At 45.0% G+C, this 13,583-nt stretch overlaps 1 protein-coding gene and 1 long non-coding RNA gene across 6 annotated transcripts in view; one reads left to right on the plus strand and one right to left on the minus strand.

The window, feature by feature from the left end:
* Window positions 1-11,529, plus strand: part of Gm31763 (predicted gene, 31763) — a 36,252-nt gene extending 24,723 nt beyond the window's left edge. Inside the window, exons 3-7 of the long non-coding RNA NR_110511.1 lie at window positions 239-317; window positions 6,667-6,846; window positions 10,214-10,333; window positions 10,878-11,008; window positions 11,163-11,529. This is a non-coding gene — a long non-coding RNA (predicted gene, 31763). The remainder of the gene's footprint in view (window positions 1-238; window positions 318-6,666; window positions 6,847-10,213; window positions 10,334-10,877; window positions 11,009-11,162) is intronic.
* Window positions 1-13,583, minus strand: part of Reep3 (receptor accessory protein 3) — an 87,800-nt gene that overhangs the window by 20,609 nt on the left and 53,608 nt on the right. For 4 of the 5 annotated variants that reach the window (NM_178606.5, NM_001204915.1, XM_006513726.4 and 1 more), the window contains exons 3-5: window positions 9,704-9,780; window positions 6,088-6,208; window positions 4,802-4,915 (exon numbers count right to left, since the gene is read on the minus strand). In NM_178606.5, coding sequence (NP_848721.1) covers window positions 4,802-4,915; window positions 6,088-6,208; window positions 9,704-9,780 — 312 coding nt within the window. Of the gene's footprint in view, window positions 1-4,273; window positions 4,317-4,801; window positions 4,916-6,087; window positions 6,209-9,703; window positions 9,781-13,583 lie in introns of all 5 variants that reach the window. The other variant, XM_006513728.2, reaches the window with a different exon arrangement.

Here is a 13,583-nt window from a genome sequence, read left to right on the forward strand (position 1 = left end):
TTGCCATCGTTCTTCTCCCGGTTTCTCCTCAATCCTGACCTATTTCTTAGTTTGGTTCCAATTTACTTGAATTTGAAATGTCTGCCTCAGTAAGTTCTTTGGTAATAAGACTTTTGTTATATATATAAAGTCTCCACAGATGAAACTAATTTCAGTCACTTTAAAATAAGCACAGTATAACCTGAGGCCAACAGAGCCAACATGACGTAGTACTCAACACTGTTACTATTTTTAATAGACACAACAGAACCAACAATTAATCGAGTGTCCGGAACTCCTGGAGTCATCATGAGATCATGACATCACCTCACCCACAGGTACTTTGTTTTTTCTTAAAGACCCAGATCATCACCAGCAATAGGGACGTGAAGTGCAGTGGTGGGCTTGTTTCATAGCACTAACTTTGATGGTTTTGGAGTCTCTGTTTCCTGCCTGGGAGGTGGAGAGATGATTTTGAGTCATTAACTACAGAAGTGAAATCCATGAATCACAATGGAGGAAGTAGGGGCTGGAGAGATGGCTCAGCGGTTAGGAGCACTGACTGCATTTTCCCAGATGGTCCTGAGTTCAATTCCCAGCAACCACATGGTGGCTCGCAACCATCTGTAATGGGATCTGATGCCCTCTTCTGGTGTGTCTGAAGACAGCTACAGTGTACACATAATAAATAAATAAGTAAGTAAATCTTAAAACAAGTAAACAAACAAACAAAAAGAAAAAGAAAAAACAAAGGAGCAAGCAGATGCAGGACTATCTTTTGGGACATTTTTATAGAAAAGTCTCTTTGTGAGATATTATTACTTAATAATAGAGGGTCTTAACAGACAAGAGACAGGTTACATATTCAGTTGGCAATCCAGACACTGGCTACAGTCAGGAAGTAAGGGGCCGGTGAGGCCACAGGGTCAAGCCGTCTGCCCTGCTGCTGCATCAGCTCCTTCTTAGACTGGGCATTAAACAGAGAGATGTTAAGTGTGCAACATATGGGCCGGGGGATGGTAAAAACCGGTGAAAGCAAGCTATGAGATGAAAGGAGGGGATAAGATTAAAATAACACCACGAGGTTGCTGACGTCCCTCGAAGCAATGACAGGATTAGTAAATACACTCAAGATTGGGTGAATGCCCTACTAAACAGTTACACTATTTATTATGTCTCAGGACCTGGAGGGATGGCTCAGTGGTTAAGAACCCTTGCTGTTCCTATTGAAGACATGGTTTCGGTTCCCAGCACCCAGATAGCAGTTCACAACAATCTTTAACTCTAGTTCCAGGGGCCCCAACAACTGCCTCTGTCCTCTGTGGGTACCAGGCACATAGACGGTGCACCTACTTACAAGGAGGCAAACACACTAGAAGGGATTTCTAAGTGTCAGGCTGAGAACCGCTGGGATTTCTTTCTGTATTTTCTAAAACAAGGGCCTCGTATGTGTTCTCAAAGCACATTTGAAGTTGAAATTGAGTTTGCAGTTTCCCACACAGGATCGTGTTGAAGCTTTCAAATAAGACTCGTTCAGAGATGTCCTTGAGGTGTAAATAAATATAATCACGAGGGCCTGCAAGGTCGAGCCATGCTAAGCTTAAAGGGGAAGCGGCAAGCCATTTGTCATCACACCCCTGTAGAGGAACTCACTACTCTAAACCTGCTGACTGATGTTACAAGCGTTCAAGGGCTCCCTTCTACCTCCCTGTTTCTCAGCACAGCAAGATCACAGTTGTTAGTTAAATCCTTCACCTGTGTTCTTCCTACTGCTTCCTAGGTTCCATCACTGGACTTTGCTTCTAATATAATTTATGCTGCTTTGTCCCCACAGTGTTAATAATTGCCTTTTTGGTTTCCATTTGCTTAGTTGCCCTACTATGTGCATAGTCACCAATACATGCTCATGGTGCTAGGGGGACGCACGGCTGCACAGGCATGCACCGTCTGTACTCCGTGAGTTCTTTGTGGGTCACGCCACACACGGCTAGGATAAGTATCGTCCATGCACAGCATCAGGCTTACTCTTTCCATTCTGTGCTTCTTCCAGAAGCATCTCTTTCGGCACTTTGGACCCACAGAACCCATTTCCGACTGTCTACACTTGGACTTGCTGCAGTGTCCTGGGGGTTCATCACCTCCCCTCTGTGCTGGGTAACCTATTTTCCAGATGCCACCGGTTTACAGTTTTCCTTCTTTTCTCTTTTCCCCTCTTTTAAACGTTGACAGAACATATCCACCCCGACAAAGTATGTGCAGTCACTACATGTTATGAGTTTTCTTGTATAATATATAAAAAAAAATTTGAGCCGGGCAGAGGTGGCGCATGCCTTTAATCCCAGCACTTGGGAAGCAGAGGCAAGCGGATTTCTGAGTTCGAGGCCAACCTGGTCTAAGTGAGTTCCAGGTCAGCCAGGGCTACACAGAGAAACCCTGTCTCGAAAAACAAAAGCAAAAACAACCAAAAAAAATTTTTTTTACTCTTTGATTATTTTAAGTTCACACCTGATTGACAGGCTTGCCTATCATAGAACTTGAGCCCGACCCACACGATGGCATCTTGGGTGATGTCATCATGGGTGACGGCACACCGGCTTCGTGATTCCACTGTCACTAATTAGAAACTTACTGCTGTTCTGATGCTAAGTCATTTGAACATGATTGTGCTTTTAGTGTCTGACGTGGAAGAATTCTAGCTTCCTTGTTGGTGTTTGGAGGCAGTGGTTGGGATGGGGGTGGCGCTGCTCAGAGATGGTCATTCTTTCCCCATGGTGCTGGGTGAGATACGGGCCCCTTGACCTGGAGGCTCACTGCCCTGAACATACTGTAGGACTTATTTTTCTTTGATGATCACGTAGGTCCTCTCCTTTCACAGGGTCTGACTGTGAAAGATGATTTATTTCCTGGGTGGTCTTTTTGGTGGACGTGTGATCAGCAATGTATTTTCATTAAGCAAGAAACAAAACCCAAAAAGCTTCAATAAGCTCAAAATGTTGCTGTGTTAGTGTTTATCCATCTATTTTAAAGAAAGAAACCCCCACAAACCCAGTAAGAGGAAAACTATACAATAGTAAGCATTGCAACATAAGACTATAATCAATAACCATTATCAATATAGTTATCTACATATTGAATCTCCACTTAGCCCTCACTGCGATGCTGCTAAGAACAGCATGTGGATTTCTCGCTTTTTGATGATATTAACTCTGACAGGTGAGCCAAAGGTCTCTCTGTGCACGGAAAGCGCCCTCAGGTAACATCACTCTTTTGCTGCTGCAATTTCATCGCTGCTTAGCTGAACTATATCTTTCCATTGCATAGGTGAGTTAAAAACAGTCTGACCTGCTCTGTAGAGATGGCTCAGCAGTTAAGAGCACTTGCTGCTGCTCTTGTAGACGACCCAGTTTCAGTTCCCAGCATCCACATTAGGAGGCTCACAGCTGTCTGTAACTCTAGCTCCAGGGAATCCTACACTTCTGGTCTCCATTGGCATACCCACGCTCACGTGCATACCCATGCAAACACACAGAGACACGCAGACTCACAGTCACAGAGACACACGCACAGACAGACACACACAAGATTCTAGTCTTCTTGGGCACCTGTGCTCACAATGCATACCCACACAAACACAGATACACACAAACAGAGACAAGCTTCTAGTCTCCAAGGGGAACCTGTACTCACATGCATACACACACAAACACAGACACACAGACACACCAGACACACACACAGACACACACACACAGACACACACACACACACACACACACACACACACGGTAAAAATAAATCTTAAAACAACAAGAAACAATGAAAGGGCTTGACGGAAAGCAGAACACTAGTACCCCCATCTTATTTCATATTAGTAAACCATTTGCATGATGTTAAGATTCCCGGGTTCCCACTATGAGCAAGTGCTGCGCCATCAGGTACCTCACAGACACATCACCCTCACACCCTCCTTTTAGACACAAAGCTCCCCAGGCACACATAAATTAGCAAATTGCTCATGGTAACATCAAAGGTCACAGCCAGCACTGTGAAGTCCGCTCTTTTTTCTTTTTCCCCACACACCACACACTAAAATCAGTTATGCTGTGCTACTGAAAATGAGCCACACCAATTACTCCATGCAAAGGAATCTGAAAGCCAGAATGTGAGTTTCCAGAGAAGGCACTCCATCGGTTACTCGGCTCGAAAGAAGAGCTATGGCGTTAGAGGCTTGCTGAGTAAACACCCAGTTCTGAGAACACACTTTTCACATGCTTTCTTCTGAATCAACAGTTACCTCAAATTGGTGGAAGTAGAGGTGTAAAAGCAAGCAAGAAATCCTAGCAAGGCAGTGCAAGAGAGAGAGGGAGAGAGAGAGAGGGAGGAAGAGAGGGAGAGAGAGAGAGAGAAACATCAAAGATACAGAGATACTTAAGGTGACTCATCAAAACTATGCAAGGTTAAAAGTATAGCTCTGGCTGTCCTGGAACTCACTTTGTAGACCAGGCTGGCCTCGAACTCAGAAATCCGCCTGCCTCTGCCTCCCAAGTGCTGGGATTAAAGGCATGCGCCAACACACCCAGCCTGCAGGTATGTTTTATTAGCTACTTCTAATGTCATAATCACTAAGAGGTTTGGATTCCCAAGTAGGACAGAAAATGAAGTGTTAAAATATCATTAAAATCACCTACTTGTTTATTTCATTGTTAGAATAAATATGAAACGAAATTCTGTCATAGCTTTATAATGATCTAAAATAAAACTAGCTGCCTCTCTGCATCTGCTGACAAGGAGACCCTGGCTAAACAGACAAAGGCAAACTTACCTTCACTGCTGCAGTGACGGCGGCTGCAGCTGCTAAATTCAAACCTTGCCGTCCAAAATTCACCATTGTCTCATAGCCTCTTTCTTTGGCTTGGACAATATAATCATCAATTTCCTGGGGGCAGAAAAATTAACAGTAAAACTAGGTGTGGTAGCACACCCCTGAGATCCCTATAGGGAGGTATGGTCAGTTAGAGCAGAAGTTCAAGGTTATCTTTAGCTACTTAGTAAGTTCAAAGCCAGCTTGGGCTACAGGAGGCCCTGAGGGGGGAAAAATAAATAAATTAAGCTGGGTGTGGTAGTGCAAGCCATAAGCCCAGCACTGTGGATGGTCAGATCTTTGTGATCTTTGTGTAAATTGGAGGCCAGCCTGATCTACATAGGATGTTCTAGACTAGCCAGGACTATACAGTGAGATCTTGTCTTTTTTTTTTTTTTTTTTTTTTTTTTTTTTTTAAGACAGGGTTTCTCCGTGTAGCCCTGGGCTGTCCTGGAACTCACTCTGTAGACCAGGCTGACCTCGAACTCAGAAATCTGCCTGCCTCTGCCTCCCAAGTGTTGGGATTAAAGGCTTATGCCATCAATGCCCTGCAAGATCTTGTCTTTTTTTTTTTTTTTTAATTTTATTAGGTATTTTCCTCATTTACATTTCCAATGCTATCCCAAAAGTCCCCCATACCCTCCCTCCACTCCCCTACCCACCCACTCCCACTTTTTGGCCCTGGCATTCCCCTGTACTGGGGCATATAAAGTTTGCAAGTCCATTGGGCCTCTCTTTCCAGTGATGGCCGACTAGGCCATCTTTTGATACATATGCAGCTAGAGTCAAGAGCTCCGGGGTACTGGTTAGTTCATATTGTTGTTCCACCTATAGGGTTGCAGATCCCTTTAGCTCCTTGGGTACTTTCTCTAGCTCCTCCATTGGGGGCCCTGTGATCCATCCAATAGCTGACTGTGAGCATCCACTTCTGTGTTTGCTAGGCCCCGGCAAGATCTTGTCTTAAAAACAAAAACTGGCTAAGAATAACAACAACACACCAATAGATGTTAGTTTATTCAGGTTTTATGAGACAGGGTCTTACTATGTAGTCCTGGCTAGCTTGGTATTGGATATGTAGACCAGGCTATCCTCCAACTCAGAGATCTACCTGCCTCTGCCTCCGGAGGTGTGCACCACTTCCCCCTGTTAGTTTTATTTAGAATAACGTTAAGAAGCCTCTGGATGTTACGCATGCTGACACACACTACTTAAAGACAGTGGGGAAGTAACCCGTACATCTCACTTACCCTTTCCTTTGATGACAGCAGGGGATGAAGGAACTTTCTATAGATTAAACTCGCCCCTCTAGTGTAGGGCGACAGCAGCCAAATGACGAAGGCAATCTTCAGCTCATAGTACAGGGGAAACCTAGCAAGAAGAAACCAAACCAAGAAGCAAGGCTTGCTAAGAGACAAAATAACAAGTAACAAGGAAATGGCAAAGTGTCTGTTTCCAGTGGGACAGCACCTATACTGACTCCGGTGGCTCAGAAAGGACAAACTGCTATCTAGACACTGCAGCTCTGGACAGCCACAGAAGTACGTGACAGACCCACCGACCCCAGGGGACAACTCCATCTGTCCCTCAGCTTTCTCAGAACTCCCTGATAATTTTCTCTCCAAGTTTCAGCTGCAGAAGGACAGTGTGGGAAGTACCACTAAGGGAGACTGGCAGCCAATTAAGTGCCTTTCCTGTCTGTGTGTGGAGTTACTTCCCCAACCCTGAATCATGCAAACTGACTGGCTAACACTAGTGAATGTGGCAGAGACAACGTAAGTCTTAACTGCTCTCTGATTCTTCCGATCCCCCCAACCTCTTGCTTTAAGCTTCTACCATGGAAATCCTTTCTTCTGCCTTGGTTCTGAAGCTTAATGGAGCCGAGGCCAACACTGCTGCAATCAAATACCTGCCTTGGGGACGCTTAGGAAGACATCGGCGTCTGCTGTTCTAACCTACTGTGCTTCACAGGGCTGCCTGCTGCCACACTGAGAGCTAAGTCACACAGGGTGAGAGAACCACGGGGCACCAGGATACAAAGAGCCCCAAGTCTGAGTTCTTGTGGTAAGGCAGACGGCCAGGATCAGTGAGGAGCAATAAGCGCACAGTCAGCAAAGATTCTCTGCCTCAGTGCACCTTAATGGAGGGCATGGACTCTCACTATTGAAAAACACAGAATAAGCCCCAACCACTGCGTGTGAGCATGCAGGTGTGTACGACATATGGCAGGGTGTGAGCCCCCATGGCACATGTGCGGAGATCAGAGGACAACTTTCAGGAGTCGGCCCTCTCCATCCAGATGGAACTCTGGTTGTAAGACATGCTTGGAAGGCATCTGGCCAGAATAAACTGTCTGCCCAGACCAGCTTTTAACATCCAACACTTTCTATATTTTCCAATAATGAACATAAGCTATATTTGAAATTAGAAAAAAAAAAAAAGAAGTCTTAAAAAAAAAAAGGACTGTCTGGGCTGGGTGGGGATACAGCTCAGTTGGTAAAGGGTTTGCCTACTGACATTTGAAAATCTGATACCTAGCAATGTGCTAACAAACTAACACGCATAGTGGCACATGTCTGTAATCTTAGCACTTAGAAGGTAGGGGCAGCAAGATCAGGAGTTCAAGGTCAGACTTGGCCATATGAAATCATGTCTCAAAATAGATGAATAAATAAAGAGGGGAAGGAAGGAAGGAAGGGAGGGAGGGAGGGAGGGTGGGCTTTAATCCCTGAAATGGTTGAGAATCTTTCGTCTGTCCTTCAAAACCAAGAGAAAATCCCCCTCCATCTACTCCAAAATCAACAAAGAAAGGAATAGGGATGGAGGGAGGGAAACGTGTATGTTGTGTGTGTGTGTGCACACACGCACACATGTGACACTCGTGCCTGCCTGTAGGTCGGTCCCCTAGAATTCAAATCACAGTGAATGGAACCATTTCTTCAGCGTTAAGGAGAACATTTCAAATGAGAAAAGAAAAATGGAGGAGGGTGAAGTCTGGCTCTGAGTATATACTAAGCATGTAGGGAGTCCTGGGTGAGGAGAGAGAGGAGGAGGCAGGGAGAGGAAGAAGATAGGGTCAAGGAAGAGAGGGAGACAGACGAGGAAAGCTGGGAGGGAGGCAGGGAGAGAGAGAGAGAGGGGGAAGCGGGAGGGGGGTTACGGAAGGAGAGACGAAGAGATTGCCAAGCACTAACTCATAAATGAGGACAGGTTAAGAACGTTTAAGTCTGGCCAGGTGTGACAAGCCCTGCATTTAATCTCAGCACTCAGGAGTCAGATGCAGGCAGAGCTCTGTGATTTCGAGGCTGCCCCCAGCAATTCCAGGAGACTTTGTCTCAGGAAAAAAAAAAAAAAAAAAAAGACTATTGAAGTCTGATGGTGTATATTTTTCCTCTATGTGACAACATGATGGAATGTTCTAAGAGAATGAGACCAGAAATGATGTGAAGCAGATACAGGAAGGAATAGAAAGGGACCACAGAGTTCAAGTGGTCACTCATAGGTACTGCAGTCTGATTATCTATCTATCTATCTATCTATCCATCCATCCATCTATCATCTATGTATCATCTATCTCTATCAATCAGTCTATCTATCATCTATCTATGTATCATCTATCAAGCCATGTATCAATCTCTGTATCTATCTCTGTATCTCTCTCTCTCTTTCTCTCTCTGCATCCATTTGCATTAGTAGCCCAGGTAAAGAAAAGATAGCTTGGTTAATTTCAGTTCCAGTCTACGATGCATGGTAAGTGGAAACACAGGCAAAGTTTTGTTTTTAATAAGAAGACTTGTAGTGAGAACTTATAAGAAAATATGTTTATTTTAATCCCAGGTGTGAGATCTGGGGTTACTTCAGACTGTCTACAGCAGCGGACTATGACTTGCCCAGAACTCTAGCAGGGGCAGGTTTTGCCAGCTGCAGATAGTTTCTGGGATTGTGCGACGTTTGGAATTCTGGGGACTTTTCAGAGGGTATATAAATGCTAGGGCCCAGAGAGGAGTGAGTGGGGGTTGTCGGTTGGTTGCTGTTGGTCTCAGTTTGTTAAGTAGTCGTGTGAAAGAAGAAGAAAGAAGAAATTAGATATTGGGATGACAAAGATCAAACTTGCCCCAAGGAAGTCAACACTTCTCATCATCAGGGAGTAGTCTAACATGGCCCCCTTTCCCCTCTACCCCCTTTCTCTCCTATCTAGTGTTAGGGTAGGGGGCTGAAAGGGTGGAGAAGGGTGGAAGAAAGAAGAACCCACAAAGTAGTCAAAGCCAGCTACAGAGACTTCTCCACTGGCATGGCTGAACACAAAGGTACTCGGAAACAGCACGTGAGGAGACTCGAGTCCTTAAGTCTGGGTCCTGTATAAACTGTGAACTCAATGAGGGAAGGAACATGTTGTAATTATGCCTCCTGTTGCTTGGGTAGAGCCGCCAGGGCGCTGCTGCCGAGTGGGTGGGAGTCCCCGTGGCTGCTGACATGACGTCTCAATGTTCGTGCCTCAGAGCTCTAGGGCTGGGCCGGGAGGGAGGGCTACGACCAGATGCTGCGGATTGGAAGAAGAGTCATTTCGGAAGCCCTCGAGAAAAACAGTCTGAACTCATGAGTGTGGAAAGCGGATGACGACAGCCAGGTTCTCTATTTTAAGACTCTGGTGGGAGTGGGAGGTGGGCAGGGATTAGCACAGTGAGCTGCCTTCGAGAGGATGAACTCCACAGAAAGCGCTGTTGTCACGGGGAAAACCGAGGAAGAAAAGATGCTGGGAAATTAAGTTGCTTGATCTATTTTTCACAGGGGCTTGGGGGTGGGACAAGGATGGGATAAGAACTTGGGACACCTGAAAGCACCCGTGTCCCTTGGAGCTGAACTTACCATGCAAGTGTCTGATCGGCCACCGTTTCAATGACAGTGTAGAGGGCAAAGACGATCCAATACATCATCCAGCGAACCTGGAAGTCAGAAAGGCACCCATGAAAGAATTGGCCAGGATGACTGCAGGCCCTCCCACCCGAACGCCAGCATTTGGGATGCTCAGGCAGGAGGATTCCCTCTGAGTGTAAGGCTAGCCTGTGCTACACAGTGAATTGGATAGTAGCCTGGATGAAAGAAATTATTTGCTCTGAATCGTTTTATATAAATACACACATCTCTGGATTTATATTGGGGCCTAGTACAGAGGACGGTGGTTCAGTTTTTAACGGGTTTTATGCATGAGTTTGTGGCCTGATGACACCAAATATACAGAGTCAAGAGCAAATCTCTGAGGCCTGATACAACGTAACTAAGAAGCCAGAGAACTATTTAATGCGTACATATATAAAATGGTCCAAGACACGATGACATGTAATGCTCATTGGTCTTTAAATATTTGCATTATTTTAGGTGTGATGATGTACATCTTTAATCCTCGTACCTGGGAGGTGGAGGCAGGTGGATCTGGGTTTGAGGACAACCTGGTTTACATAGCGAGCGCCACAGTGAGACCTTGCCTCAAATAAGTAAGTAAGTAAGTAAGTAAGTAAATAAATAAATAAATATTTATATTCTTTATTTTTCTACAGACAGAAATTTTTCACGGATCAAAGATCAAAGATGGTTACTTCCATTACTGGGAAATCCATAAAATCAGTCATGCAGTGTGAGAATCCAAGATACAGCAGCAGTTTGGAAGATTTGATTTCCTGCCTGCTGACTGAGGGCACCCTAGCTAGTCCCTCGCCCTCAGCTGTGGCTTGGCACTACACACTTTCATAGGCAGATGTCACATTAGTTATTCTTAAACTCAATCACTTAGATGAATACCTATTTTTCAATACTAGCAGATACATTTTCAAGTAGGTTCAGGTTTTTTTATTTGTTTGTTTGGTTGGTTACTTGGTTCCCTGTTCAACAATATGAGCAAACACACAACCCCACAGCAGCCGCTGGACTTGGGACTGCTATACAGATAAAATAGCAATAATGCCTTTGACACCTATATTACGGAATGCAATTGCTTCTGCCCTGGGTAAGTAGCAGAGAGGTAAAAGGGCTTTCTCTTTGCCAGGGAGTGGGTCCAAGCTGGCTGACTCTGGGATGGACTAGAGAGCTGTACCTTATACAGAGGGAGAACCGGAGGAGCCCAGTCAAACCCATTGTTTCCTTCAGTCTGGTCCATGCCAAATGCCTTGAGAAGCAGCTAAGTAAAAATATTCTTACTTAAAGTTAGCACACACCTAACCTGTGTGGGTTTGTGGCATTTTCATATGTGCCATGGGCATGGGGCCCTGATCTGATATGCCCTTATTAACTACTCAGTTCTGACATAGATGTTTGTCTCACTATCTCACAGACAACGTCAACAACACGTAACTCGAGGCTGGGGCTTTAGTGAGTGGTAGAGGACTTGCCTAGGATGTCTAAGCCCTGATACTCCTCAGCTTTGCAGACACCTCGACAGTCCCCCTGGAACCGGAGGTGCAGGCGGTTGTGACTCGCCATATGGGTGGCAGGAACTGAATCCTGTCCAAGAGCAACAAGTGCTCTTATTTGCTGGGTCAGTTCTCCAGCTCTGTTGTCTCTCTTCTTTTCCAAGAGGAAGAAAAGAAGGTATTCTTTTTGTAGGTAAACTAAACCATCACCAAACTATATCAACAGTCTATTGTACACATTTTCCCTGTGGTACTCACTGTATATTATTATTAAAGATTTATTTATTTATATATATAAGTACACTGTAGTTGTCTTCAGACACCCCAGAAGAGGGCATCAGACTTCATTACGGATGGTTGTTGGGATTTGAACTCAGAACCTTCAGAAGAGCTCTTAACCACTGAGCCATCTCTCTAGCCCGTATTTTATAATTTTTTTTCCTAGACAGATCTTGCTTTGTAGCCAAAGTTGGCTTCATGCGTGTGACAATCCTCCTGCCTCAGCTTTCTGAGATTACAGGCATGTCTGGCACTGGGTATAATTTGATATAAACAAAACCTATGGTATGAATTTGTCTTTTTTTTTTTTTTTTTTTGGTTTTTCGAGACAGAGTTTCTCTGTATAGCTCTGGCTGTCCTGGAACTCACTTTGTAGACCAGGCTGGCCTCGAACTCAGAAATCCGCCTGCCTCTGCCTCCCAAGTTCTGGGACTAAAGGCGTGCATCACCACGCCTGGCTTGAATTTGTCTTTTGTAAATTAATTCCTTGACTGTCTGCTCCCTAGAATGTAAAGGGATTGAATTCTTATCAGAAATACGGACCTTGCATGTCACTAAGCGTGGGCAATGATTAAATGTCACTCAGTGAGCCTGTGGTGTTTGGGGGAGTAACCACAGAGAAAGTCAACCTTGGCAATGTGTTGTCTGATCTAGCTGGGATTTTACATGGAACAATTATTCAGCAAAGCCTTATGAAAACTGCACCTCAAGGCCACCCAGCCTCTGTTTAAGGTTTTTCCCAGAGGAAATGCCAAAAGTCAAGGCTAAAAAAAAAGGGGGGTGGGGGTAGGACAGCTCCTAAAACTGTACCTAAGGACACGTGACGATAAAGACCTAAGATAGTTTTCACACTGATAACAAAGCACAGCATTAGTGTTTATATTAGTAAGTTCTGTGAAAACCATCGCTTTGACTGTCCTCGGCATGTCAACAGGCCCTTCTGTGTCTGTAGGGAATGTTTCTCAACCCCTGCAGATCCAGTGTGCTGTCACTGTCGCTGAAGTCTCACCTATAAAGAGGCTTAGTGTTTGCAGATAACCATGACGCATCCTCTTGTTGACGTGAAGTCATCTCCAGACTACTCATAATGTCTAAAAGGATGCAACTCCTTCCTTCTCCTTCCTGTTCTCTGCGGGATCCTGAACTGTTGATGCCCCTGCAAGTGCTGGCATTATAGGGGTGTGTCACTGCGCCCAGCCCCATAATCATTTCAAGGTAGCTCACTTAATGGCCACAAAAGACATTAAGTGCTTCTTCCTAAGAAATACGTCTCCAACAAGGCAATATGCACACCTTAGCACTAAGTTGACCACCACACACACACACACACACACACACACACACACACTTTGACTCATCTTTCATATAAAACATGATACAGTTAAATCTTTTTTTTTTTTTTTTTTTGGTTTTTCTGAGACAGGGCTTCTCTGTGTAGCCCTGGCTGTCCTGGAACTCACTCTGTAGACCAGGCTGGCCTCGAACTCAGAAATCCACCTGCCTCTGCCTCCCGAGTGCTGGGACTAAAGGCGTGTGCCACCACGCCCGGCTGATTCAGTTACTTCTTAAGGACAGAGCTGCCATCATTAGCAATGACATGAACTGATACAACTATATTCAGTGCATTGAAAAAGACACAAGGATGGACTGGCCAGATCTGGCTCTGGAGATAAAGGAGCTTGTCACCAAGCCTGACGACCTCTTGACTTCCAGCTCCAGCACCCACAGGGGTAGGAGAGACAACACTTCTTCCTGCAAGCTGTCCTCTGACCTCCGTGTGTGCTCTGCGGCACACACAGGAACAAGCACAGGCGTATCCACACAAACAAATAAATGAAGCTTCAGTAAACATGAGAAGCACAGCAGGCAGCTCTGGCCCACAGGTTTTTAATATTCTCACGAGATGACATTGCTCCTGAAATTATGAGAATATCGTATCAGATGATGGATAAGAACATTCTAAGGAATCTAGGTGAGAGGAAGAAAGCCTCCAAGGAAGAAGCAAGCACACATCCTCTTCCAGGACAAAGGGAAGAGGAAGGAAAAAACTTGCTCATGTGAGG

This window comes from Mus musculus, chromosome 10 (genome assembly GCF_000001635.26).
Source record: "Mus musculus strain C57BL/6J chromosome 10, GRCm38.p6 C57BL/6J".
NCBI classification, from domain to species: domain Eukaryota; kingdom Metazoa; phylum Chordata; class Mammalia; order Rodentia; family Muridae; genus Mus; species Mus musculus.